Here is a 27842-nt window from a genome sequence, read left to right on the forward strand (position 1 = left end):
AATGCGCAGATGGTTTACTATGGGGACTGTGAACCGGGAATGAACTTAGACCCTTGTGTCTGTTGCTAGGGCTGCAGACAATGTGAATTAGTCTCATTTGAATTGGAAGTCATCAAGATTTGCAAACAAAGTCAAAGGGAAGTAATATGGTATTTTTTCATGTAATCAAAATTATGCAGTGTTGTTGAAATTGTGTTTTACCCCCTTATTTCAATTACCACAGTCAAAACTACTCCATGGACTTTTGAGTACGAAGTTTGTCAGTCCAAAGTTATAACTATTGTTTTTTTTAGCTTCTTTACTTTTACCTAATACAAAATACAACATAGAATTAATTAATATTAGGATCAAAAGTATAGAGAAATTTAGGACCTATTAGCATATTGTGTTAGGGTCTATAGATGTTGATGTATTGGTTGAATGGGGCCTCTCTCTATGGGTTGCTTCTTTGTGATCCATGAGAAAACCTTGGGTCGAGGTGGCACCCTGCAATTTGCATTTGCACCAGCACATTCACATTGTAGTTTCAAATGCTGGGACTTAAAAGTAGCAAAACCTTTCTATAGTTTTGTTAACCGCTTTTGGACTTGGAAGAGGTTAAAAGAGAAAGCATCAAAAGAGGAGTACCAAAGACTAGACAAAACAAAGAAAGATGAACGCCAAGTTTGCACAAGATAACTTTGATGTGGGAGCCATTTTGCTGAGTGGAGATGTAAGGCTGGATATAAAAGGTGAACAAGTTTAGTGGAACAAAGGAGGAGAGGACATGAGATAAGACTGAATGGGAAGTCAGGGGTGATGGAGGGAGGGTATGAATGAACTGAGAAGATAGATGAATTGGGAACATTAATGAACCTTAATAAAGTTGACAAAATAAAATATAATAATGCGCAAATTCTAACTCCTTTTATACTTGATTTTGATACTAAGGAATAGACTCAATACCGATACCATGATGATAATGAAAGACCCTCTTTCTTCAGACAATAGAAATATTTTCAACTATTTTCAACATTAAATCATAGTACTTTCTTTTATATTACCATGTGGTTTTATATCTGTGTAATCCCTCAGTTGTCCAGGTAGTTTTCACAGTGGTCCATGGGAGTATACTAGTCTATGTGCTCTTGTTTTTAGTATCAATACCTGCTCAAATTATTATAGTTTTCGTACTAGTTTTCATTAGTATCTGACTTTTGATACTTTTGACATCCCTGCAGAGTAATACTGGCAATATATATAAAGTGTCTGTTACACAAAGACACAGCATGGTTGGCCGTCACGCCTAATTTTCTCTCCACTGGCGTCTGACCCGAGCACCTCTTTGAAACCCAATCCTGGCTAACAGAGCAAGAACGCGCCGCTAAATGCACCGTTCTTTGTTGTTATCATCTTCGGTAACATAATCCAACTCCAACAGCTGCAAAACGCCAAAAAGGCAGAACTGATGAGAACGGTACTGTTAAGTCTTTCCAACGCATCTTTTGAATGGAGAAACTTTATAGCCCAGTGTTCAGCCAGGCATAAGAAAGGCGTGTTTCAAATGTGCACGCCTGTTGAACATGTAGTTTGAATGAATTTTATTACGTGATTTGTTGTGTTTGGTTCTGAAAAGGTGGCACTTTTTGTTTCCAACTTGAATTCCAATTTATTCCATTGTCATTATAGATTTGTAGCCAACTGTCTTTTCACCCATGGCAACGTGGATTTAAGCAAGCAACATCGCCAAAACAGTTACCCCCCATGTACTCAAAGGGGCAATAACTTCATAGGTTGGCAGGACAACTTGAGTTTACACAGACAGGAATGGCAACAAGGTTTATTGGTAGACATTGTTTTTGAGTGTTTGGAGAGAAGTGTGGTTGTAATAGAGGCCAAAGTTAACCATATATTTAACAGTAACGACTTGTGACCTATCCCGAGACAGACTATAGAAATCCTAGTACAGATCTCAATAGCATTAGAGGCCATTAGGAGCAGCCACGTTGTCTCCACTCATATCGACTCATGGTTCTTCTCACTCTTGTCAAATCTCTGAGGACCTATCGCATCAATAATGGCTTTTACTACAAAACATGTGTGCTATGATTTCACGTTAGTGGTGCTCTATCATCTATATACATTAGATTAATAGACATTCTACAAAGATTAATAGGACCTTTCAAGATTTTATGGCACCTTTATGTGGTCAGCCATTACAATAACACATGGTTCAAGCTGTCTGAGAGGCTTTTATGAAATGGTGGTGCCCTGCGTAATGTATAGGTAGTGAAAATGTGTATTTCAGTTTGAGAGATAATGCCAAATGTAATGGTGAACAATAAAACCCTTGTACTACGAATAGATCCTATGGGGGTTCTGAACCTACCCCCAATTAACGCTTAATTTTCTTTAAACTAGTCAGAAACATCATGTAATCACCAAACATCAGAAACATCATGTAATATGTAAAATAGGCTTTATTAAATCTTTACAGTAGCCTTGTCTATTCAGCATGTGTAGACGACACACTTAAAAAGGACAAATTTGATAAAAAATGTAGAAATATAAGACTTATATTCTGCTGTAACTGTACATCTCTTGTTTAATCTCATTGTAGAGCTTAAAAAATTCTTTATAAATAAGTTGCCTTTTTTACTTATTTTTCAGGACGTCGTGGGTGTACTATATTCTGTTGGCCGCCAGGCTGGTTTTCTGACCTACATTTCAACACTGCTGTCTGACGTTCTCTCCTCAGGGCCTCATAGAGTATTATTAATTTGATTTTATAATTAACCTCACACGCCCAAACTCCATAAATCTGATACTACTATCAGAATGGACTTTTACAGGTCCACTGTGAGTATTCCCCCGAACAGTCACTTACTTAGAGAAATGAGAGGTGAGAATAGGTCCACTTTAATAAACTGACGCAGCAGCTGGAGTGGTACAGTTTCAACCAATAAGTCCTGGTGTATATTATGGTGACCTCCTATAGAGCAATTTAAATTCCTGCAACATTGCTATACCTGCTTTTCCACTTGGAGGTTACTTGCCTCGTGTGAATGGTGTCCTCAAAAGTTGGCATGGAATAAACTCAGGAGAAAAAATTGTCCTTTGCATTAAACTCATCCTTCTTAAACTTTGGTCATCATACTTTGTATGCCAGATGCCCTTCCTGACACAATTTAGTATAGTAGTGCTAAAAACTGCGTGTACTTGTCTTGGTTGAGGTTCAAATATTGAATGGCCTGAAAAATTAACAATAGCATAGAAAATGACTTATTAACTCGTATTTGCCCATATTTGTTCTTAATAAGCTCTTTCTGCAGCCATTTTTATTACAGACAATATTCCCAGTATTCAAATGCTGCATATCCCCAAAACAACAATTGCCATACAGCTTTAACTTTAAATTTTTTTGGTCAAAATACAGATACATTTTGCAGCTTTCTTGAGTATTGGTTATGAGATTCTTGCTTTGCCATTGGTAATCATTGTTTTGCTGTGGGCCTCGTGGCGATGGGGTCTTCTCTGGTTTCGACTGAAGCGTGGACAGACTGAGTCAATTTAGGTTAAGTGCCTCCATTCGCTCAAGGGCAGAAAGCAAAGAGCCACTGGGGGCACCACAGAGACAAGTGCATACAACAAGACACAATACTGCAGTGAGCAGCAACGTATAGGGAAAATCTGAACCACCATCCTTGACCCACTTCCCATAATGCAACTCACTTCACATCACCAACAACAGTAGCTCATTTGAGGGGGGCAGGAAATGATCAAACTGTCCTATCCTACATTTTTACATGCCTTATCCAATGGCTGCAGTTTACAATGCAAGTATCCAAAATTTAACATCTGGGGAAGTAGCAAAGCAATGTGGTGGTGAGGTTCAAAGTAGGATAAGGTCTGGTGGGGCAATCTGGCCTCATATTGATTAGTGTGATTATACCAATACAATTACAGAGCGTGATCGGCCTGACCGGGTTTACTGCGTTCAACTTGTCCATCACATTGATCCAATTTGTGTGAGCCAAATGAATGTAGATATGGCTTTTCCTGGAGAATTTTCAAGAAAAAAAACAACAAAACTGTTTTTACAAACTCCAATATTGTAACATTACACAAAAACATTAAAGTAATACAGTTTTTGCAATATATCTTTAAAAAGTAGGACTGTAGTAACATTTGAAAGAAGACTAAAATATTAACTGCTAAACTAATAACTCAAATGAGATTACAATTTGATATATTGAGCAGCCCAAAAACAACTTAGCTAAATAAACTAGTGGGCTCCCTTTATATAGCCACATTCAAAGGTACTGTAATCCTTGAATGTCAAACAAGGCTTTAAATATGTCTCTGAACAGGCTTAGTGACAGATGATGCGGATCAGTATCACACAACACACTGTAATTAATAATGCCATCTGACTATCAATACCATTGTGCGCTGTATACAGTTGTGTATGTGGCTATAAGACTTTTCCATTCATAATCCTTCACTAGGACCTTGTCTAGGGAAAAAAGGAACCCAAATCCACTTAACCCCTCCCCCCTGCCCTCCCCCATTTGCTCCACTTCTGCCCTCTTGGAGCAATAATGAAGGGGATGGGGTGCTTTAATATAGAGCGCACACCTCTCCAGTATGCAATAAGTTTGACCCTTAATGGGCCCCCAGGGAAACGGGGCCAGACCCCTGATCAAATAGACCTAAAATTTATGTCCGCCATGGGTCAAAATTAAATTCACCTTGACGCCCCATGTGTCTCCTCCGCTGTGGTTAAATGCTGCAATGTAATCTTGATATTCATTAATTCAACAGTTTTATTTTGTAAATCACTTTAAGAGGGTAATGCAGCGTGTGGCATATGTGTCCTATTCAGTGAAGGGTGCAGTGGTTAATGCTCCACAGATAATTAAGTTTATTACACAACTGGCAGTAAATCAGTTCTCAAATTACTTAAATGTGTACTAGAATAGAAAAAGTGATTTCCTTGGGTGAAAGTACAAGTAGTTTAAGTCAATAATGCACTATTAACCAAACCACTAGAAAACCTTGAATTTATAACACAAATATAAGTGATTACAACTAACTATGCTATCACCAAAATAAATCACCAAAAAATCAAATAATGAAGGCCAAAGTTAATTAAATGCTATTTAATAACTCAAAGGATGTTTCAGATCCTATTTAAAAAAACACACACAGAGCAGTTATCTCCTCTATTTTATCGCTCTTATTGTGTATTACAGCTCCCTCTTGTGGTAACTACCAGACATGACTACTAAAACACAATACGTCAATAAAAGTTATTGTTGTGGTGTTTACTAATTATTATTTTTAAACAAGAGTAAATAGGAAATTATCTCACTTAGTTTGCTTCAAAAACAACACCATCTTCATCAGTTTCTCAGTATTCTCAGCTTTTCTTTCTTTAACCCCTACTCCCTCTCCGCCTGTGGAGAGTGGGCCACGTTGCCATGGCGAGGACAACTCATTAACAGGACAGATTTAGAGAGGCTCTTAAAATCACTTTCGCTCCTTTGCCTCCCTTTCCTCTTGTAATTTATAATCAGTCTGTATGGGGCACAGGGCTTTCTGAGACTTAATGAAACCTCCAACTGATATGAAAGAACAGAAGCAGACAGGGGTTTTAGTCTGGTACAACACAAAAAGGTGCTACTAATATGTGTGGTTCAATTTACAGGTGAAAAAGCTATGGTACTACAGCACAGTTTTCTTGCACTGAAACTGCATTAAAAAATACAAAGTCTAGGCTTTGCTCATGCAAATTGATGCTGATGTCCAATCAAATGTTCTCCGGGGAGTGGACATTTTGAGGTTTCATGTAAACAGACTGGACCTACCCATTGTGGTAGAACATGCAATGACTATGGAAATGACTTGTGATGGCTTAACTTCAGCACGCCAACTCAGATTATTTTATTGCAGCTTCAATTTGTTTTTATTTATAATATCAATTTAGATATCTTGTGCTTTATCATACAAACATCTGCAGTTGTCAATGGGGCAGAAGTGGGCTCAGTTTTACAGTGGTCACCACAGGTCTATCTCAGCTCCCACCAGTGCATACTGTTGTTGTGTCCTTTAGCAAGACATTTCAAAGAGCTTGTTGCTAGTGTGAATGTGAACTGAATATATAATGGCCAGAGTGTAGTCCTTTGAAAGGCTGTCAATGTTGTAGACTAACTCGTAATACAAATATAAGCCTTATTATTGTTTTATTACTATTAATTACTGATTAAATCAAAATAGCTGTGGTGTATTTTGGTACTAATATACAATAAACTACAGTGACTTGACCAAATCCTGAACAGCAGACAGCGCAGAAGTGGGACCTGCGCAGGCGGGAGGGCACACAGGGGCAGAGCCTCAGAGGACCAGACTGAAGCAGCATGTGGTGTGGAGCAGGTCTAATGCAGCTCTCATTAAGGAAATGAGCAGTGAGACACACTGCCCAGTGCACATACACACTATCGGCACGGCAACACTATTCAACACCATTAGGTTCTGCAATTAACCGGTCGACTAACAAGCCCCCTGCAGACTGAGTTCAGCCATTACATTTGTTTTCAAGTCAACTGGAAACAGAAACATGATTTGTTATGCAAATAGTTGCATTTTAGTCTTTTCTCAAGTTTATAGTCTTCCACATTCTTTTACACATATGATATTCATTTGATAAATTGAATATGAGCTCTAAACTCAAAGATCTAACAATTCATTAGGGACAAAAGAACAGAGTTGTGCCATTTGGGGGGAAAAAAAGAATTGTAATTGCAAATAGACTTGTTTTCAAATTAAGATTCAGTTCACAGTGCAGGAAAAGGAGGGACACAAAGACAGTAACCTCAAAATAGAAAATTCCTAACATCACAATATCTTTGGCAAAAAAAAAGCTGCTGAATATTTAAGCTATTGCTAAAGTATCACTGAGACTTACTGATCATTTATCTTGTCTATCTTAAGTTGAAACTACTCCTTCACCATGTGGTGCCCTCACTCAATGGAAGGATAAGTGTCTCTGATTTCATGATTATCTGGAGCACTCTGACCTACTGTGATAATCAAGACATTAAGTAAAAGCCAGTTTGCTGCACCTGGGGCTGTGGAGGTCTCCAGCTGATCCCAACTGACATCCAAACAGACTTATCCAATCTCTCAAATACAAACAAGGAGCCAGCTGAGCCCTGGACAGAGATTTATCGCTGACAAATTATCTAAGACTCAAATCTGATAAAGAACACATCAATATTATTATATACACCTTTTGTGACTTTTTTTTTAAATCCAGATTAAAGTGTCCACAACATGAAATCTAATCCAAGACAAAGAACATCCTAAATGATCTGTGAAGGAAATGGGGAAATTCAAGAATACATGTTAGCTATAAAAACAAGATATACCATTGAGAATATATTAAAGATGCACTGCGTAGCTTTTCTGGAGGAGGGTATGTCACCTGCTTTCCCCATAAACACATGTAATGACACCAGACAGCGGTTCTATGGAGAGGCAATTTCACTCACAATAAGAATGCATTGTTTTGTAAAATTTTTGAGCAATACAAAGAGCTGAAATTGAAAAAATACATGTGCCATACTGTGGTACATTCAAGACAAATCTAGGCAAAGCAATGTCATCTTCCTAAAGACAAACAGACTCTTTCAGAAATAACACATAGTAATAAAACATAGTGCACCTTTAAGTACTTACATACTTTTAAAAATAAAAAATTAACACTGTCCAGGTTGCTAATGCAGATAAATCTACAGTCTAAAGCACCACTACGACACCACCCCTCTCTTTGATTCCCTTGATAAATAAAGACACAACTCGATTAGCAGTGAGACGAGAGCATAGACTACTTCATTAGTCTTGTCACATATGATGGAAGAGGACCTGTTTAACTAACCACTGAGTGAGCTCCATTACCCATAAGGCCTCACACCAGCTGAGACTGTTAAACTAGTACACATGTATGGCTACTACAATACTAACCCATTATCGATCAAGAAATACTTTTATATTCATGATGTCAGTGTAGATGATCAATACTGTAATTTCCCTCAAAGTCTTTCAATAGAGAGTTTCAGCATACAGTGGAATAGAGCCTATATAAGTATAGAATGACTTGTAAAAGTAGGCCTATTCAAGATGTTAAAAACTGGTCTAACCATAGGAACAGTTGATGCCCTATTACAGATACCTAATTATGGCCTGAAGCTAATAATTTTACTACTGATATGGTAACTTACTAAGCTTACTGTTATAATTGACAACCAAAATAATGTTGAAAATGACCAAAATCTGAATTTACCAGAGGGTTCTGAGGTTAAAGGTGTATTAAATGTGCTAAAACACACAAAATAGTCCAGTAGTGAGTCAGTTAAGATGGGATGAGCCATGGCCAAGTTGAATAAAAACAGTGTGTTAGCCCATTTTACAGATGAGTGACCCGTGTACCCCCCCGAGACCACAGTTCCCGAAAATGTGTGTGCGTGTGTTTTTTTTTTAAAGTCCTAACCATCTCTCCATCTCATTAAGTGATGTGTTCTTCTGCAGAATCTATTGTTCCTGACCCTTAAACCTGCTACTGGGGGTTCAGACCTGTCTTCACTAATTTGAGATGTTTGGGCTGGAATGAGTCACGACAGGCAGACTCAAGAATGGCATTGTGAGTGCTTTAAATCCCAAAGTGGCAATGAAGGATCTGAGTGTTGTGCATACTTTCACAAAATTACTATTTCAAAATCTGCCAAAACAACAACAATGTCAGAAACCAGGAACCGTTAGTGTCCCAATTAAAGAGCTTGCTTTTTAGGGATTCTGTGAAATTCTGAGAGTAAATTCTTAAGCATTTTTAAAGGTTTCAACAAAAAAACTTTAAAATTCACAAATGGAGTCAGGAAATCAGTCAATACCACAAATGGGCCCAAATTGACAAGACTTCCTCCATTGACAGTTATATTACCCTTAATGGTCTTGTGCCACACTTCCCTCATAAATGTAGCCAATCCATTTTCTCTGGCTTTATCCAGTTACTGCTCAAGCCTGGGCTCCCTTAGGCGCTGATCCCATGAGAGTCACATAGGCACAGTTTGGCCAATAGATGAACCGGACCTTCTCACTTAAGGATTAGCAAGCATCTACAAAAAAACACCTGCTTCACTTAGGAATCAAGCCAAGAACAGAATATAGAAATGTTAAAGCCAGAACAATGCTACAGTCATTTTTGCTCTAGTGCCCTGCAGTCAGCGTTGTATAAACTGTAAACACATACAATCATAAACCACTGTCTTGACCTGCCACTGCATGTTAGTTAAAGTACACATCAGGACTACCAAGCCTAGCCCATCTGGCAGCAAAAGAGTTACCATAACAAGACCTGTTTTACTGTAAGCAAAGAAAGAGTTTGAGGTAGAACATAAAGAGATCCAAGATTTTGTTATTCAATTGCAAGTGTGACCATTTTTCATACAAATACAGTAAAAAACATTCTTACTATGAATGATGTTGCCACTCCACAGAGCTGACTTTACAAGATACTCTCTTAACTCTTCCTAGCTCTTATCTGATGGTTTCTTTGGAGTCAGGAGGTGAAAGTGGGTCACCTCTTTAACCCCTGCAGCACCCCCATACCGTCAGTTCTGTTCCACTGCTCCCTCCAGGGCCGGCCCGTCACCTCCAGCTGCACGCTATTGTCTGCTGTTCCCAGGGGTGCCCACCCAAGGGAGCATCCTCGGTTACAGTGAGCTCAACTGTCCTACATACAGGCATACAGCATGTTACTAATCAGGAGAAATTTGCACAGAAACGGCAAGGCGAGTTTGCAAAGGCTTGGGAAAGTTGGCTATTATGCATTTGTGTGGGCTGTCACATCCAATTCAGATAAATCAAAAACTACTACTTTGCTGAATTCTTGTGTAAAAGAACAATTCTCAATTTTATGTTCGCCTCATCTTGAATAACTAGTTTTGCAAAACCATTTCCATCAATATGCAAATTTATAACTATAGCAGCTGTGGTGAACAAACATTGCCCACGGGAAAGTATTAGCAAACACAAGGCTTGCCACAAAATGTAAGCATTATTTGTTGCACAGGATTTTTTTCTGGGACATCTATAATGCCAGCTACATAAAGACACATTGATTCTGTATATGCATCCAAACTCGTGCTTACATTTACATTTTGCTGACAGTGTTCATTAATCCTTCCATCTGGGGGTCACTGAGGTCCTGCCCCAAGAACCTCTCCATCATGCCAAAGGTTAAAGGTCACCAGGACCACAAAGCCACAAGCAGCATTAATGGGACACACAATAATCAACATCTCCATAAAGACTAAAAGCTACATGCATGCAGTAGACCTTCAGTGACAAGGGGATGAAATGAGCCATAAGAAGTGGCTAAGCCTGGATTGGGTTTGCGTGTAAGCAGTAGCACACTGACACACAGGACAATCCAGGTGAACGTGCTGTGTATCATTTGTGATTCTACGCAGACAGTTCGTAATAGTGAATAGTAATTGTGTGCAATTGCAAAGTGTGATGTTGCAGTTCTAACAAATCGATTCTTAATGTATAGCTCCAAAACCTTGACAGTCTCCTTAATAATGATTATTTATGAGCTAAAAAGTAAAGCTGCTTGTATAGAAATTAAAACACGACAAATTGAACATTAACAAACCGTGGCTTTCTGTTAAATCACCCAAATACTTAATGGAGGAGCAATGTTTATTAAATCTGATTAGTAATGCCACAAATTAGTTCTGCACAATAAATTCAAATCTTTGTGTACTCCCAGGCATAATCATTAATGTTGTACAATGTGATATCAAATAATTAAATCTGATGAGACTCAAAACCAACTCTAAATCAACTCTATATCCTAGCAACCACAAATTCAAACAAACTTGTCTTGTGTACCTTTAGCATCCTGGTTGGATGCTGTCTTCCCCAGCGTTGCTCTATTGGGTCCTAGCATAGGTTTGGGCGTCCACAGAGAATCCGGTTTCTGGTGCACTTTTGACACTGATAGCAACCGTTTACGCAGACACCCCTCTGGCCTGCTGCCGACAGTCCTGGGGTAGGGATGGTGGTAAACCTCATAAGGCTGGAGGCTGTTCCCCATCTTGGTGAAAGACCGCAAAGAGCATGAGATACTCGCCTTACCGGGAGGACCCTCATAGCATGTCTTATCCAAACAACTGATCGGTGGTCCCGGAGAGAGACACTGGACGTATGTGATCATCCCCCAGCTAAGACTTCAACCCCCCTCCAAGCCTGCCCTCAAAGACCCCTCCTTCTCTGGCCTCCAGTAGCTTCCTTTAGATGAAGGTGGTGGGCATTCAAGACCTCCCCTACTGACAGGACAGGGCTGTAGCTTTTTTTTTTTTTTTTGAGGTCCCAGGGACCCACAGGGGACTGAGTCTCCCCCTTTGCTGCCTCCTCTGTCTCCTCCTACTGTTTTTGTGCTTCCTTCTCCTCTCTGGGGAGTCTATTGACCTGCATTGATTTGCCTGACAAAGGCAAGCTGTGCTCAGTGTTAGATTACACGATATAATTCCATAACAAATAATATACAAAAACTATTGTTACAAAAGCCTATTTAGAGGTTCTGGGTTGGTGAGTTGGCTGCATAAAAGAGTTCTGCAAGTAACTGTGAGATTTTAAAGTCTTCCAAAAAAAAAAAAAAAAAAAAAGGTTTAGCAAACAAGAACAAGTTTTTGCAAATACTTGGTCCAGTTTTTTTCAAGTGTCCATCACAATGTATGAGAAAAAATTGACAAAAAGTGACAAAAAATGGTCCAAAAAGTGTCTTCTTCCATTAGCAGTGTAGTGGTAAATAGCATCCACATGGCCTGTACTCCTGTAGCTTCCCCGCGCTGTGGCTCTAATCTGTAAAAACCCAGATTATCCAGTCTCCAGCTCTGTGCAGTGATTGAAGCGAGCAGCAGAACTGCAGATGGACACCAGGTTGAAGGTAATTAACGGCATCACCTCCAGTGCGCAATGTGTTCAGGTTTATAACAGCTCCGTGTGTGGTTCACTTGTCAGATGTAATCCTGATGACGTGGGATCAGTGAGAAAACAATATACAGTACATGAGGGCAAAGTGTGGGATTGCTATTCTCAAGGAAAGGCAATTAGAGTGAGAAAGAAGTGTCTTGGTCCAGGACCTTTGACTTAGGATGCATATCGCAAAAAAGTAAGCAATTTTAAGTAATTGCATCCATGTGTTTCAGAATAAAAAAAAAAAGTATGCTCTGTTGCCATAGTATTTCATGGCAGAATAGTTGTTTCTTTTGAATTGTGAAAAGGGCTAAAAAAAATAAGATAAAACGTCAAACCCCTTGAATAGCAGACTGGTGTAAATGTAATTGTGGTGATAAAAAACAAAACAGGAGTAGTTCAAACGCTGGATCAAGGAGGCCATTGAAATCAGAAAACGAGGCACGGACAGCATTAACCGGGACGACGGCGCGTTCCTCCTTTCACACACCTGGGACACCCTCCTCCAGAGAACACCGGGCGACGGGAGGCGTGGTCAGTCTGAGCGACCTGCCAGGTCCATCAGGCTGACCACGCCTACAGGAAGTAACAACAGCTGATATACGACACGTCACCACCAACACCGGTGACAGTTCTGAAGATGGCTTGCAGCTAGCACCCGAAACATGTCAACAAGGTAAACACACTTTACTGCATTGTCTTTAAAAAGAACCCAAGAAGTTAAAACAGGAGTAGATCTAAATGGTAAATGGTCACATTTTTCTATAGCGCTTTACCACCTTCAAGGCACTCAAAGCGCTTTACAACAAGGAACCACTCACCCATTCACACACACCAGTGTACGCAGACACTGTGGGCAAGGTGGGTTAAGTGGATCTGACCGCTCAACCTGTGATGTTTATGTCAAGAGCTGAATTCGAACCGCCAACCTTCAGATCCACTGATGGGCGAATGCTCTACCAACTGAGCTACTGCAGTGTATGCAACACACTAACATGACCAGGACAACTACAAACACAAGAAAACATTAAAGATTAAACAAGACTTTAAAAACTATAAAACTTAGCCAACACAGTAGAATTTATATTAATTTGCCCCTTTCAGTGTCTCTTAACCCTGTTCAAAGATAAATGGCTGTTACAGGGCAGTAGCCAGAAGCTAAAATAGCCATTAGTGATGCTTGTCATTTTCCCAGCGTGAGGGACAGCCAAAACACAAGCTGATTACAAAACCAAAAGCAGAGCACTCACATAGACCAACAGACATACTATGGACCCCACTGGGCAGGCCAAAAGATTTAGACTGGCCTAAATAGCACTTAACACCCCTGTGGTTGTCCTGAATCCATTAATACATAAAATGCCCACACATTAGTGCAGAACGTTATGGGTTTAAAGCCAACAGACAACACACAAGCAGAATACAACATTCACACATTATAGATGAATGAAAAGAATGCAAAGCAGGTAATAGACTTAAAAACTTGTAGTGGATCCACAGTGTGTAGTATTAAAAGACCAACGCCCAAGAAAGGGGCAACTGTGAACCAATAGATTCAGCATTCACATTTTTTTTTTTTTCAATTTAGACAGATTTAGTTGGTTAGGTGGTTGAAACATACTATTATGGCTTTCTACTATTATGTAAACAAAGAACCTATAGAAGGATAATTCCACTTATTAATTACTAAATGCTGTTTTGTCATACCTTAACACAAGTCTAATGCTGCATAACTGTGTGTGTTTGTTTGTGTGCGAGGGGAAGCTCCAGCGGAAGACCTCTGGCCCGGGACAATAGTCACCATGGAGACATGAATGTAGTGAGTGGAGCACCTGCTGCTGCTAAGCTAGTCTCTGTCTGGGAAAGTCATCCACAGGGAGTCACCCATTGTCTTTAAGACATCAGCTCAGCGATATTTCCATCATTTGTACAGGAAGTGCCATGGTGTTGGGATAAAAGTGACTTAAAATTTCAAATTGTGCTGAAAGATTTAAATGGCAATTGGGAAAGTAAAAAAAAAATACTGTAGCTTTAATATTGTCAAACATCCAGTCACTTATATTTAAATCACAAATTGCTTATCTTTTTGCAACAACTTACTGCACTTAGTCCCCAGATTTTGTGTACCACAGGTACAAACTGTGTGTAACAAAGTGACCTGTGATTGTAGTAACACCTTTCCCCATTAGACTAGTGCATAAGCAGCCTGTCACAGCCAGTGTGAGAACATCTATAACAAGCATTACCCATAAGGCCAGAGGGCAGGTAGTATTCACCCTAAGGTTCAAAGGTCACTGCTCCTTAACACTCACAGCACAGGTGCTTTAAATATTGAACAACTGTCCTATTACAAGTTCAAAAAGGTTAACAAGTAAGTCTTTTTGAAGAGCTGCTAAATAAAGGTTAAAGGCAGGGTGAGTGCACCAGATTCCATGTGTATTTAAGTATCATTTGCAAGCCATTTCCTTGACATTAGATACAATGCAAATATTCATACAGCTAATTATAGGCTCACAATCTGTACAGTAAGACAAGCCATAGCATGATCTCCAAGTTTTGATTTAACTACTCCATAGAAAATTTAACAGTTTTCGCCTTAGATCATTCTAACACACACCATGCTTGGAATGCAAGTACGGAGAAGGTTGCCAACTCCTGAAAACTGCTACAGAAACATTGGTTGGAAGTTCCATTGAAGCTCTGTCTATAATCCAATTGAATCTTAAAAGTACAATAAATTTCTCACATACAGTATGATCATAATGGCATGTTACGCCGATTAGGAACAGCATTGATAGTCCTTAGCTGACCTCACTAAGCAGCCTTGTGGTAATTTCTTGCTTCCTGGCAGGCTTTACATGTCAAATCAACTTCATCTGTCAGCACACTGTAAGACCCAGAATAACTTAAATATTCTAACGAGCCAAGGCTGTCCCCAAGCTGCTGAGGAGAGAGAGAAGAGTGATGTCTTATACAGAAATGCACTGTTTTTAACTTGTGTGTGCGTGTTTGGTGGATCTCAAAACAGATGATTCCACTTTGGCCCCAGCTGCATGTGGGGCAAGACCAATGCCAAATGTGTCATATCTGCACTAGACCTGGAAATAGGGCAAGAGGCGGTGGAATCATTGAAATTTAAGGGATGGATCATGAAGTCTGGTCAGAGTTGGCTGCTTTGTGGCTAAGAAAATGTTGGTCCAATTACTTAAGTGTGTAAGATAAGCACTTTTGGCTTTGATTCCGTCTTTTGTTAAATTTTTGTTGTGGTCAGTGACTCCAGAATGAGTGATGCTTTTTAACTAAAAATAGTTTGTTTTATGGTAAGGTCACAAAAGCTTTTATTAGATGGACATCTTTATATTGCCCTAGTAATGATTATACCTTTCAGAATGATACCTAAATAACTGTATATTTACTGGGGTCACGTTTAGGTCACCCCAATAAAATATGTATTCTGCACTGTCAAACAACTTGACAATGTATACCTTATTAATACCATAAATCATTTTAGCTTCAACAAAGTGTGACTACTTTAAAACACAGTTAGTCTCCAGCACAGCTGTTTTTCCACTGTTCCCATGAATGCACCAACGGGGATGACTGCTATATCGGATAAAACTCTCACAAAAACTCACAGAGGCTAGTTTGGATTACCTCATTTATGAATCATCCCTGAACTACATTTGTAGAAAACATTTTATCAAGACAAATGTTTGCTCCACAATAATAAGAAACCAAAAAGAGGCAGTGCATTTCAGCACAAATTTAAATACAGTAAATGACAGCTAGGAGTTTGGTAATTAAGATGTTTAGACAAAAATAAATCTGCTTTGAATTTTGCTTTGAACTAGTGTGTCAAGTCCCCACATGGCTTTACTCTGCAGGACAGCAGCTTGGCCAGGATTGCTTAGCCAGCTGTTAACTGTAGACAATTTTACACTACAGCCATAAAAAGTTGAAACTTTTACACTAAACAATCATGAGACTATTGCAATGTACTTGAGTTATTACAATGTGTAAATTATTTATTTACAAATATAAGCATTCATTCAGTGTCCAGAAATAGTTTTTCACCTATGCACATACAAAAGATCCTGATTTATTCAAGTTTGTCAAGTCATTTGGGCTGTTTGCAGGTTTCTATGATTTTACCGCTCTAGAATCAGTGACAGAAATAGAAGGGAGTCGTCCGTAGTACACATGATCAAAGACATGCAGTTGGTTAAGGAAACACAATAGAAAGGATACTACACAGAGAGGAAGCAGTGACACCCATCCAAACAAACAAATACAAAAACCTACCTTTCAGACAGAACATGCTGAGTCTTTATTAGAACAAAGTCATCCAGTCCAGTCAGTCTAACTTCACACCTCTTAAATCCTCACTTAACTCGAGACATATCCACTGGCTTGTCCCACTACAACCCCACCATTCCCTCATTTCTGCCTCCCTCTCTCCCCTCACACGCCCCGAGTGGACACCAGCCAACTCTGCAGGAAGAGCGCTTTCCACAGCTCCTCCTCTGCTTCCCCTGCAAGCACGCGGGACGACCCCCCCCTCCATCCTGCCAAAACCCTAAATCACAATAATCTTTATAGACACACAATTAGAGCAATTTAAAAGAAATGAGGATGTTTTATAAGTAACCAGCATCGCCAGCCTCAGGGGATAGTGAATGCAGAGAGGATTTTGGGGAGTCAGCAGTTCATAGGGAGGCTTGGGGCCCCGGCTTGTGGCTCATCCATTGTTCACTGATCAAATGTAATCGCTGTAATCCACACGATTCAACAGTCTGATATGGGCCTGATGCTAACCATACCTTCTACTCTTGGACTTTGGTGAGAGCAAACCAGACTTATATATTACTGGGAATTCAGACAGTATCCAGAAATGAAAACACGATATAAAGTTATGCACAATAATCAAATGAATCACAAAACTAATATAATCCAAAACACAAAACCTCAAACTGAAGTTAACCCTAAACCAAAATATGAACTGACCAACCTATGAACTGTACAAAAGAAGTTAGTTATTATAGGTTTCTCTTTTTTCAATTTTTTTTGCACTCTTTCTCCTTACAACCTCTTACACAGCTGAGAGATCTATCTGTATTACTATTCATCTATTTATACCTTTTATTTTTTACATTTTTTTTACATTTATATAAGTCTGCTTTATTTGACCAGTCTCTTGTGATGTGTGAGCAACTGTGTCCATCACAATCATTTCCACTGTGTATCAATTAGGTTGGTCTAAGTCTAAGTTTAAGCCTATTTTAAGTCTAAATTATTTAACCACTAAAGGATAAGCAGACATTCTTCTATAAGTCATTGGCCCAAGTTTGTGAGTGCACATAGCCCGGGGTTTCCTCTCATGTTGATAAATGCAGTGATATGGTTCAGACTTTCAGCTTGTCTAGACCTGTCCGTACGAAACATCTGCACTCCTGCTCGTTTATCACTATGATGGCATGTTAATACAAAACAAGGGGTGTTTTCTTTTAAAAAGCTACAACAACAAATAACCACAACAGTTGTCATTTTGGCACCAAGTTTTTTTAAAGGACCCATGTTACGCTATTTTGTGATCTCTGTTATAATGTTGTTTCCTCATCAAAATATACCTGGAGTTGTCTTTTCTTTCATTTACACAGGTTTAACACACACACCCTGCATATTATTTAGGAGTTCTTCTCTCATACTGAAAACATGCAGTTCCACCTTGTGATGTCATGTGGTAATACAGGAAGTGCTCCACTTAGTTTTTAATCTCCATACACCTTCAGTAGAATCAATGAATAACTTCAGACCTGGTAGTTTTAATCTCTACTTAACTAAATGTAAAAGGTAGGTGTTAACTTGAAAATTACTGTAAAAACAAAAGGCAGAACAGAGCATTTTAAGTTTTGGAGATACAGATGGACTAATAATAAAGGATCACTCAAACATACAACATATGAATGAAACAAAGCACAACTCCAGGAATTTTTGATGACATAACAACATTATTACACGGTTTAAAGCTCACAAGAGTCAATTTTGCGTAAACTTAAAAACACAAAAACACATGTATTAAAGCCACATATCACAATGCATCCTGACTCAGCATAGTCCCAGTCTATGACACACCACTGTGACCATATGTGACCCATTATACAGCGATTAGCCAATCATTTCTGGGGGAGAAGCTGTGAGGGAGCGTGCCTGCTGTGGCTGAATAAAATGAGAAAACCACTAAATGCTAGTCTGGAAATAATCCGTAATTAAAAACACACACAGTTATCCAGTATATGGCTCACACCTAACCCCACAATAACACACACCCCACCTTAATTGAAGCTTTCTTTGTCCCAAACGGCTTCAACCTCCGCCATTAAAATGCTAGTCTGGAAGAGCACTCATTCAAAAACGGACTGTACACAAATTCACAAAAAAATAGTAACTTCTATGTTAAGTATTTAAACTAAGTGAAAAAATTTTATGTAAAAAATGTACTTCATAAGTTCACATTTTGACCCATATATTGTCTAAATTTCATGCCTCTATCAGCTGGCCCATTTGTCTATTGAATTTTGGAAATTGGCGCTAAACTAATAATAATGAAAAATTAATGAAAGTCTACAAAAAGATTTAGGGCTATGGGATTTCACAGCACAAGGTCTGATCTGGGATTGGTTAAAATGTATTGAAAGAACACTTACCTAAAAAGATCCACAAGATCAGCACATGGAAAAGAAAAGAAATGTGAAATTAGTATTTTAACATAATAACATAAGTAGGTGATTACGGGGACTAGGCATATAGGTTTATGCATACTTTCCTGTCTAGCTGCAGTAAATGCTCTGGGCTATTGGCCACTTCACCAGATTTCTGTCTTTAATGAAGCTCTGCCAGTTTGTACAGGATGAATAATCAAGGGCTAATCTGGATTTACACATGAACTACATAATGAGAATAAGTACGGGGTATGCCCTGCCATGTTTCTACAATAAATAGTCCAAAAACCATGAACGAGACTGTTACGCAAGAGTTTAGATCCGCTCAAATCTTTTTAAGTATCTCAAAGGCAGATATGCTTCATAATGCATTTTAATAACAACATCAGAGGACATGCCAGTTAGGTCAGGATGTTATTAGACTACATAAGATGGCACCAACAATATTGTGAAATATTAGCACTGTTAGCACACAAACCACGTCTCCCCCAAATAATCACTCTTCAGATTACATGTTAACATAGCCCCATTTCTTTTGCCAACAAGAAAATTCCAATTGGAGAAAAGATGTTTTTCACAGGATGCTAAACAGGAAAACTCTGATGCAGTAATCATATAAAGCCCAGATTTCCCTCTTTGCAACAGTGCCAAAACAGGATTCACTCTAGAGATCGAATAGTCAGAGGGGCTAAGACTGGGGGTGGGGTAGTTCTCATACAAGTGAAAGAAAATATGTCAAGAAGAAGGTCTAACTTACAGTATTTTTGTGTACTGAAAGAGCAGTAGCAGTAGTGGCACAAGATATTTGAGAACTTTTACATATACTCATGCACAATGCACATTCATGCTTTTTGATCTTATAATTAAATGTGATTAAAAGGTAACAATTATGGGGATACACATTTTGAACAAAACATGTTCCTTTCCGGTTCCTCACATCCAACTTCATTAAATTTAACTCAACTGACCCTGAACGGAAGCAACCAATCACAATTTGAGTTCCAGACAGCTCCCTTTCATGTGATTGGTCCAGAGGGTGGGGTCAACGCAAGTCATGGCAGTACGTACGTTGTCGCCCTCCTGTCACTATGGAAACGAGCCAAACATCCAGACAGTGAGGCTGGAAACTGCGTGAAAATTACAGGTTTAAGAGCCACGGGCAGTCATTTTGGATCTATATTTATACACAGGCTTGGTGCACCACTGGTCTGTGTGTCTCGTAGCAGATGTTACAAAATACAAGGCTCAAACTGGAAATGTACTTTTATAAGAGATTTCCTGTGTGGTGTTGCTACTACAGTTACACGTATGTCTTTTCATTGACCCTTCTATGACACTGCCTTTGGCTTGAAACAACAAGAGTTATAGTTATATAAGACAGCAATAAAGACTCAAACAGACCACAGAGACTATTATGTGTGTGTGTCAACAATTTGCGTGGCACTTAAATTATAAACGAAGGCATTATCATGGATCTCTTTTTTCATGAAGATTTTAGCAATAATTGTTAGTGTGTAAGTGATAATAAAATAATTACATTTTCAAAATATATTTTAATGTCAAAACATCTTTAACGAAACAAACTCATTCACAAGTTGTTGCTGTCAAATTGAATGGGAGGGAAGGTTATATTCACGAACATCTGGCCATGCTAATAAATCAATAGAAAAAATGTATGAAATCACCATGGACCACTAAAGAATTGATTTGAATAAACACAACAACTGTCTCATCACCAGAAACTCACCACGCCAATCAATGTCTAATAATTACTTTAACTAATAACAAATCCAAATTTCTCTCTCTCCCGTTTTAGCCTCTGAACAAAACCATTTGGAGACTTCAAACCACTCTAGGTATGCAGAGCCCTGAGCTGTTTTTGGACAGGGGCAAGATCACAGATGATGGAGCAACAGTGAAAGATTGAGACATAGTAACTGACAACACAACAGATGCTCAAGTGCCAAAGAAAGTGATGCAATAATAATAGTAAAGAAATCAAATGTCAAGATCGATTTTACAAGTTGTATTGTTATGACAACTAGTGTTACAAACAAACCAAAGAGACCAAATAACAAATGTATGTAGTTTATGCTATACAACCATCCAGTTCCATTTTAGGGATTACAGTAACTGAAATATCATGATTTCGTATTGTCAAACGTCTCACAATAATATCATTGGCTGTCACAATCAAATTATAAGACTTTTTGCTTAAATTAATTGTTATAATGCAATGTTATGATGCAAAAAACAAAACAGGGAACTACATAAGACCATGATCCTTTCCAGACTACATAAAGAAATACACTTTTAAATCTTAATTATTTGGATTATGGCAGGATCAAAAGCTTGTCAAGGCATTTTAATATCACAATAAATATGGTACTGTGAGATCAATCATATTATGAAATTTGGCTCATCATTACATCCCCTGTACTTTGAATTAAGCATTTAGGTAATTGTTTTTGAGGTGTACATTTCTGTCATGTCTAACAATAAAATAAATATTTCATTTGTTGACACCACAGTATTGATTTGTAACAGATAAAGATTGTGTCCCCATAGTAACCACAAGATACAACTATGGCACATATCCAATTACATAATCAATAAACAATGATCTTAACCTGGAAACTTGATATGTTGAGAGCAAAATATCCATTATCTCACCCCATTAAGACAATCCAACTACAGGTAAACTAAGAAAAAGGATATCCTTTAATTAACTAGAGATCAAGCACATTTTAAGACAGTACATCTTCAGCTACAACTACTGGTAAGGAAGAATGGGCATTTGTATCTATGACTAATGTACAAGTAAGATTCTTCATCACCACCAGCCACTGACATCACCCAACAAACTGCCCCTCACGTCATTGTTGAGCTATCACACACACAGTGAACTTTGCTCCCACCCCAGCCACAGACAATGCACTTGCTCCAGTCTAGAACAGGAAGTGCTCAAAGACAGAGAACAAGGAGTCATTAAAACAGTGACCCACTTGGCTTTTCTTTTGCCTGTAAACAAAGATTGATTAACTTCCTATCCGAGTATAAAGACAAAAATCCATGGCTCAGAAAATAAAAAGAATAAAAATCAACAGTATTGTTTTCAGTTGTATCGTTCGCAAAGAGCATCAAATCTTTGGCATACGAGGAAAACTAGATGCAATGCCAAATAAATTAAATAAATCAATGACTAATAAAATGTTCAGAGAGCACTCTTATAATTTCATTTGAGGTTCTTCCATCTGTTTGCCTCCATGGAGATATATTCTTGTATGTCATAATTAAAATCTCTTTTTATTGCAGAAAATACCTTATAAAACTTCAAATTCTTCACTATGAATGGACTCGCCTCTGCACTGATCTGAATGCTAACTGATGGTGCTATTGTCTTGTCTCTATGGAGATGGGTGGCATAGATAAGTTACATACTATGGAACATTCTAGGCAACAGAATAACATCTTCATGGAGACAAGAAGAAGTTACATGGTGAACCTTTAATAAAATTGTCATATTTGACTCTATTTGCAATGTTGCCTGGAACAAAAAAACAAATTTCAAGTATTTGCTCAAAGTTTTTTTATAAACTCTTGATGATTTATATGATTATAGACAACTATTCTTTTCAAACTTCACTTAATGGTACCTTATTTTCGTTGCAATAATTTGGTTGATTGTTAAAACCGACCAACTTCCCTTTTATCTCACCTATTTTATGCTGAGGCTGATATACCCAGTTGTCATCGTCGTGTGGGTCTTCTCCATTAGCAGTGTGGAGGTGAGTGTGTGACAGTGTGTGACGGCCATGCAGCTCACTCTGACTGTGGAACATGCGTCTGCTCTGGCGGGACAGAGTGGACACATTGAGCCAGCTGAGGGCACGAGACAGTCCCACAGGCTTGTCTTTACGAAAAGAAGATGATCTCCTATCACCTCTCATGCTTGCAGGGGCAGAAGATCAATGTAGAAGCAAGAAAAGTGGTGGTGAAAATTGTAATCTCTAATCCACAGATATTCAGATGTACATTGTAGACAAGGTTTGTAATCCAGATTATGAAACAGCACTGGAATCCCAAATATTTAAATTTCAGGTCCAAATTGGCATAATCCACAGTCCAAAAAGTGTTATAGTTTTATATAGATTTTCTAGAGCCATTGAATCTGCAATAAGATCCAAAAGTCAGGCTAAATAATTGCATCTTTCTTCTCTCCCTTTGTGCTTTTAAACTCCGGGCACAATTCCCAAAACCCAAAGACGCAATTAGGCAATCCCAGTTATCTGGAAAACCACCGCCCCGCTGCTCCACACGCTCCTTGCAGTTTACACTAGGGCTACTATCACTACTATGTACACACTTTCTTGGCTGTCATACTTCTGGCCGAGACATAACAGGGTGGAGAGCGCTAGTTAAAATGACACGAGTTGCTTCCTAATCAAAAGCACTCATCAGATGTTGTTTATGACGTGCACGCGTGCTCTTTGGTGTTGTTATCTTCAGTGGTTGGCATGCACAGACAGCTGACACGCACCAACTCATTTACGCCAGACATGAGGGTTCAGTGTCCCCCCGGTTCTATGGGCAATACTTCCAAAACATATGAATTTAAACATGTTCATTCTCCGCAAACAGTGCAAGATCCAACTGGTAGCATTTTTTCCAAATTTCCTCCAAATCTTAGTTTTCAGGTCAAGACTCAGCTTTCCTCCATTGTAGAAGTTGTTTTAATACACAAATCTGGCTGAAAAAAAAAAAAGAACGGAAACTTCTAGTGCAAGAAATGTTGACAACTGGATTTCCCATCAGATGATTGGCCAAAGGAATCAAGGAAGCCATCCACACCTGCTGCTGCCTAAGTTGGCTAAGTCCACTCCAGAAGTATCCTTTGGTATGGATCCCCTGCAGCCTTGGTCCTGCTTACTGTCCTCAAAAATGTTAGCGTGCTTCAGTCCCGGTGAAGTTTACTGTTGTGAGCGTAAAGGGTTAGGATTACACCCAGCCCTTAGAGCCACGGTGCTGAAATATGAGATCGTCCCTTCTTCCTTCACTCCCTGGGTTGGCCACTCCCACTCACCGTTCGCAGGCATGGTAACGCGCTCCTCCCTAAAGCTCCGGGCTTGCACCTTTTTTCTCTCTATACTCGTCTGTTTACTTTTCTAGGTCAGCTGCGGAGTCCCTAAGGTGAATTCTTTTATGAAATTGAGACACAATAATTGTTTGAATGGAACTACTGGTAATACAACATGCTGTCTTAATAGGCTTTATTATTAAAATCGGGGATCTCCAACCTGTAGCTCGGGAGTTTGCCAAAGGATTTCTGAATTATATGTATTGCACTTAATACATAAAATCTGATGAATTACCTTTGTAAATGTGTAATTTTGATGCCTAACTTCTGCACTAATAAAGAGGTAATGGTTTATGTTTAATAGGCATCTAACTATACCCTCTCTAAAACTATTCTACTTTCTTTTCATGTGACTGCTAAAATGAGTAGGTCTCTGGCATTTTTCGTTTCATAAAGGTTGCTCACCAGAAGAAAAAGTTTGGAGACCCCTGATTAAAATAGAAAGCAATTTATTAGTTGAGACATATGATACTTGAATAGTGTTGCAAATTATGAATCACTATCAGTCAAAGTAGTTGTGTATGTTGTCAAAGTTTCATTTTCACCACATAAATCACAAATCTAATCCAATTTTCACAACTTTTGAGTCAACCTGAATGTAATAATAATGCTGATATGAATTACTATGTGTATTTCATACTACTGCATTTAAATTAAGTACGTCATAGAGTACATATCCAGAAAGGCAGATATCATGACATGTACCAGATCAAGCTGCAAATCACTACTACAGTAATCAGAGGAACGCTGGCCATAACTAACATATCTTCAAACTGATTTAGAAACATGTTGAGACACTTAAGAGTTTTACGGGCCATAACTGTATGCCTCAAGAGGTGGGAGCAACTGGTTATGCAGCAAACTGCGTATATCGTGGGTATATGCAAAACAAACTAGGTTCATACTTAACAAAACACATCAGTCAAAAGAACTGCACCTAAGTGGCAACTGCTTTTAAAGCCCGGACGCTAAAAGAAAAGGGTGTACATACATTCTTTTGTCAAATATAATACCCACACATACTTAACTGGCCACCGTGTATTTGAGGAAGGCCAAAATAGCATGCAGAGGCCCGTCAGACGAAAACAAAGTCTTTATGGGGTGCTGTATGTGTTGAGGAGAGGTGGAGTTTTCCCACCCGTGCATAACCACAAAACAGCGTGTGACCACCAAGGTGAGACGCAAGTAGCAATCTGCGTGTCCACAAATAACATGGCAAAGTGGCAACTGGCGGAACAAGTAAGTCATTATTGTGTTTCATTCATGGTTGAGCTCAGAAGCATTTTAGACAACTTGTATTTGGGGTGTGTATTTAATGGAGCCCTATATTGCTTATTATTAGGCAGCAGCTATTATTGACAATAAAAAAAATGCAACTTAACTGACCAACTTTGTTTGTATGGTGTTAGGCCTGTCATGATAACAAATTTTGAAGTGTGATATATTACTGAATTAAATATAGATAAAAGTTTGGGTTTCTGAAAATAATTTTTTAGGTATTACGATAGATGAAAAGCTAAGCTGGAAACCACACATCAGATACATACAATCTAAGGGCTCAAAAAGTATTGCAGTAATCAACAAAGGGAAACACATTCTTAATCAAAAGGTTCTTTACATATTGTATTGCTCTCTCATACTTCCATACCTGACATATTGTATTGAAATCTGGGGCAATAACTACCAAACATTACTTCTTCCCCTTTTCAAATTGCAAAAATGTGTTGTGAGAATAGTGCATAAGGTTGGTTACCTGGATCATACAAACAATTTGTTTTTCAAATCAAAATTATAAAAAAATTTAGATTTAGTGAAATTCTACACTGCTTTGCTTTTGTATAAAGCAAACAAAAATATGCTGCCGTTAAATCTCCAAAAACTGTTCAGTACATATGAAGTACATTATGATTTAAGGGGAAGGGGTCAATTTAAAACATAATCAGTGAGAAGCACCAGGAAAAGCATGTGTGTATCTGTGTGTGGGGTCAGTCTGTGGAATGGGTTGTGAGAAAACCTGAAGTAGTGCCCAAGTATTCACAGCTTCAAAAGGAATTATAAAGAATTTTTGCTTTCATGGTATAAGGGTGAGTGACAGTACTGGGTGATCTTTAAAACAAATGAATAGGGGTGGGTTCATTTAAGTTTTTCTCTCTTGGCACAAACTCAAAATAAAAATGAATCAATCAATCAGTCAATCAACGTTAATAGTGAAGCAGAATTTTCTCCAAAAAGTATTTTAAGTGTATAAAATTGTGAAAAAAATGCAGAAAAAAAGATAAAGCAATAAATAAATAACAGAATGAACACTTAAGTAGTTGGTTTGTATCTGTAATGAGTCATAGAAGTTCACAGTTCAACCTTCTACAGCTCAGATCTCCTCACAGTACAGAAAAATAACCAAAGATTTCCCACTAGTGCAAAGAAAAAGTCTCCACAATAAATACTAATAGACCCCCGGTTCCATCTGTCATGTATTGAACGATAAGTCAATATAGTATTTATTGTGACAGGCCTACGTAGTCATGATCTGTTTGAGTCACTTAAACCCATTATATTGTAAACCATAGTGTAATTTGTCTGACTTCCTTCTGAAATTCAATCTAGAATCTATGTTTAGTTGAGAAATATAAACTTAAACCTAAAGCCCCTATGTTATGTCTGGCCCCAGTCTAATTTTGTTTCTCCAATTCTATGGGAAACTGCATCATCAGCACTTTCACCCTGTCATAAACGTACAGAGAAATTACTAAACCAAGTGCAATCCTACATAGACCTTTGTCCAACACGAGACACACAACCAAAGTATGTTAGGCTACTTATTAACCAGTTCTTGGCTTCATAGCATACTACTACCACCACTACCTTTACAAGACACCAGACAGATAAGAGAAGAAAAAATAACTAACTACTATACAAATAAATTACGATAAAGGTTACTGAGCCACATCTGCACGCTCAACTCATTTCCAATGAGTGCGGACTATTGATTTCTTCTTTTCAGGAAGAAAATACGTTTTTAAGACCAATCCCCTAAAGGCAAGGAAAGAGGTCAAAGGTCACCACTAGAAGTCCTGACCCAACAGCCCACCTTATTTCCACCTAATATATGTTTTTTTTTTTTTTTCCATTTTCAAGTAACTATCACCAGTGATGTTTTAAGTTGTGATGCATTGTAACAAATAAAGGTTCTAAATAACAGGAAATTTACTCTTGTGAGTTTTTGGGCATGCTACAATGCTATTACTTCATCAAAAAGGTACATGGAGTTGTGTTTGGTTTTGTTTTATTTACACGTTTGAGTTTATTATTAAACGGTCTACATCTCCAAAGCTCAAAATGCTCCGTTCCACCTTGCAATGTCATGAAGCTGTAGTTTTCAAGCTAACAGCTACCTTCTACATAAATATTTGCAGGGTTTCTGTGTTAGACATGAGTGAATGAAACAACACAACTCCTGGTATGTTTTTGATGAACAAACAACATTGTAGCATAGATCAGAAAATAGCATAATATAGGCCTTTTAAAGATGGTCTTGCAAATAATTATTCATATCACAACTATGAACATAGTTGGAGAACTTGTGAAAAAGTTAAAATAATACTGAAAATGACAAAAAGAATTGAATGAAAGAACACACTGTTGCTTGAAGTGCGTGATTACAACAAAAGTGTTTTAATCTTCAAACGTCTCAACCCTGTAATCTGACAACAAAAGTGTTTTATAGTGCATATAATTTCAACACTGCATCACTGAATACGTGGCTCAGATCTGAAATTACAGCTCACAATGGGAAAATACAGTGGTTTAAATATATCTTTGGGCACCTGCTTACTCAGCACATAGACTATTGTTAGTTATATAGTGTTCAGCACAGCGTCTACAAAAAGAAATGCCAATTTTTGTTCATGTAAAAATGTAATTAGAATTGCTAAACTTTTTTAAAGGGTCTATCTTATGGTATTTTATGA

General features: G+C 38.3%; 1 protein-coding gene across 5 annotated transcripts in view; it reads right to left on the reverse strand.

The window, feature by feature from the left end:
• The window catches only part of nhsl1b (NHS-like 1b), an 85095-nt gene that overhangs the window by 28531 nt on the left and 28722 nt on the right, over positions 1-27842 (reverse strand). The window contains exon 1 of one of the 5 annotated variants that reach the window (XM_055149242.1): positions 22456-23687. The exons of 3 other annotated variants lie outside the window; for them this stretch is intronic. In XM_055149242.1, the coding sequence (XP_055005217.1) occupies positions 22456-22687 (232 nt within the window). In that variant the 5' untranslated portion in view covers positions 22688-23687. Of the gene's footprint in view, positions 1-10932; positions 11067-22455; positions 23688-27842 lie in introns of those variants that run through there. One more of the 5 variants, XM_055149245.1, reaches the window with a different exon arrangement.

The sequence above is a fragment of the Boleophthalmus pectinirostris genome, unplaced genomic scaffold (assembly GCF_026225935.1).
Source record: "Boleophthalmus pectinirostris isolate CB_2022bp ecotype Guang Dong unplaced genomic scaffold, ASM2622593v1 HiC_scaffold_13, whole genome shotgun sequence".
Taxonomy (NCBI): domain Eukaryota; kingdom Metazoa; phylum Chordata; class Actinopteri; order Gobiiformes; family Gobiidae; genus Boleophthalmus; species Boleophthalmus pectinirostris.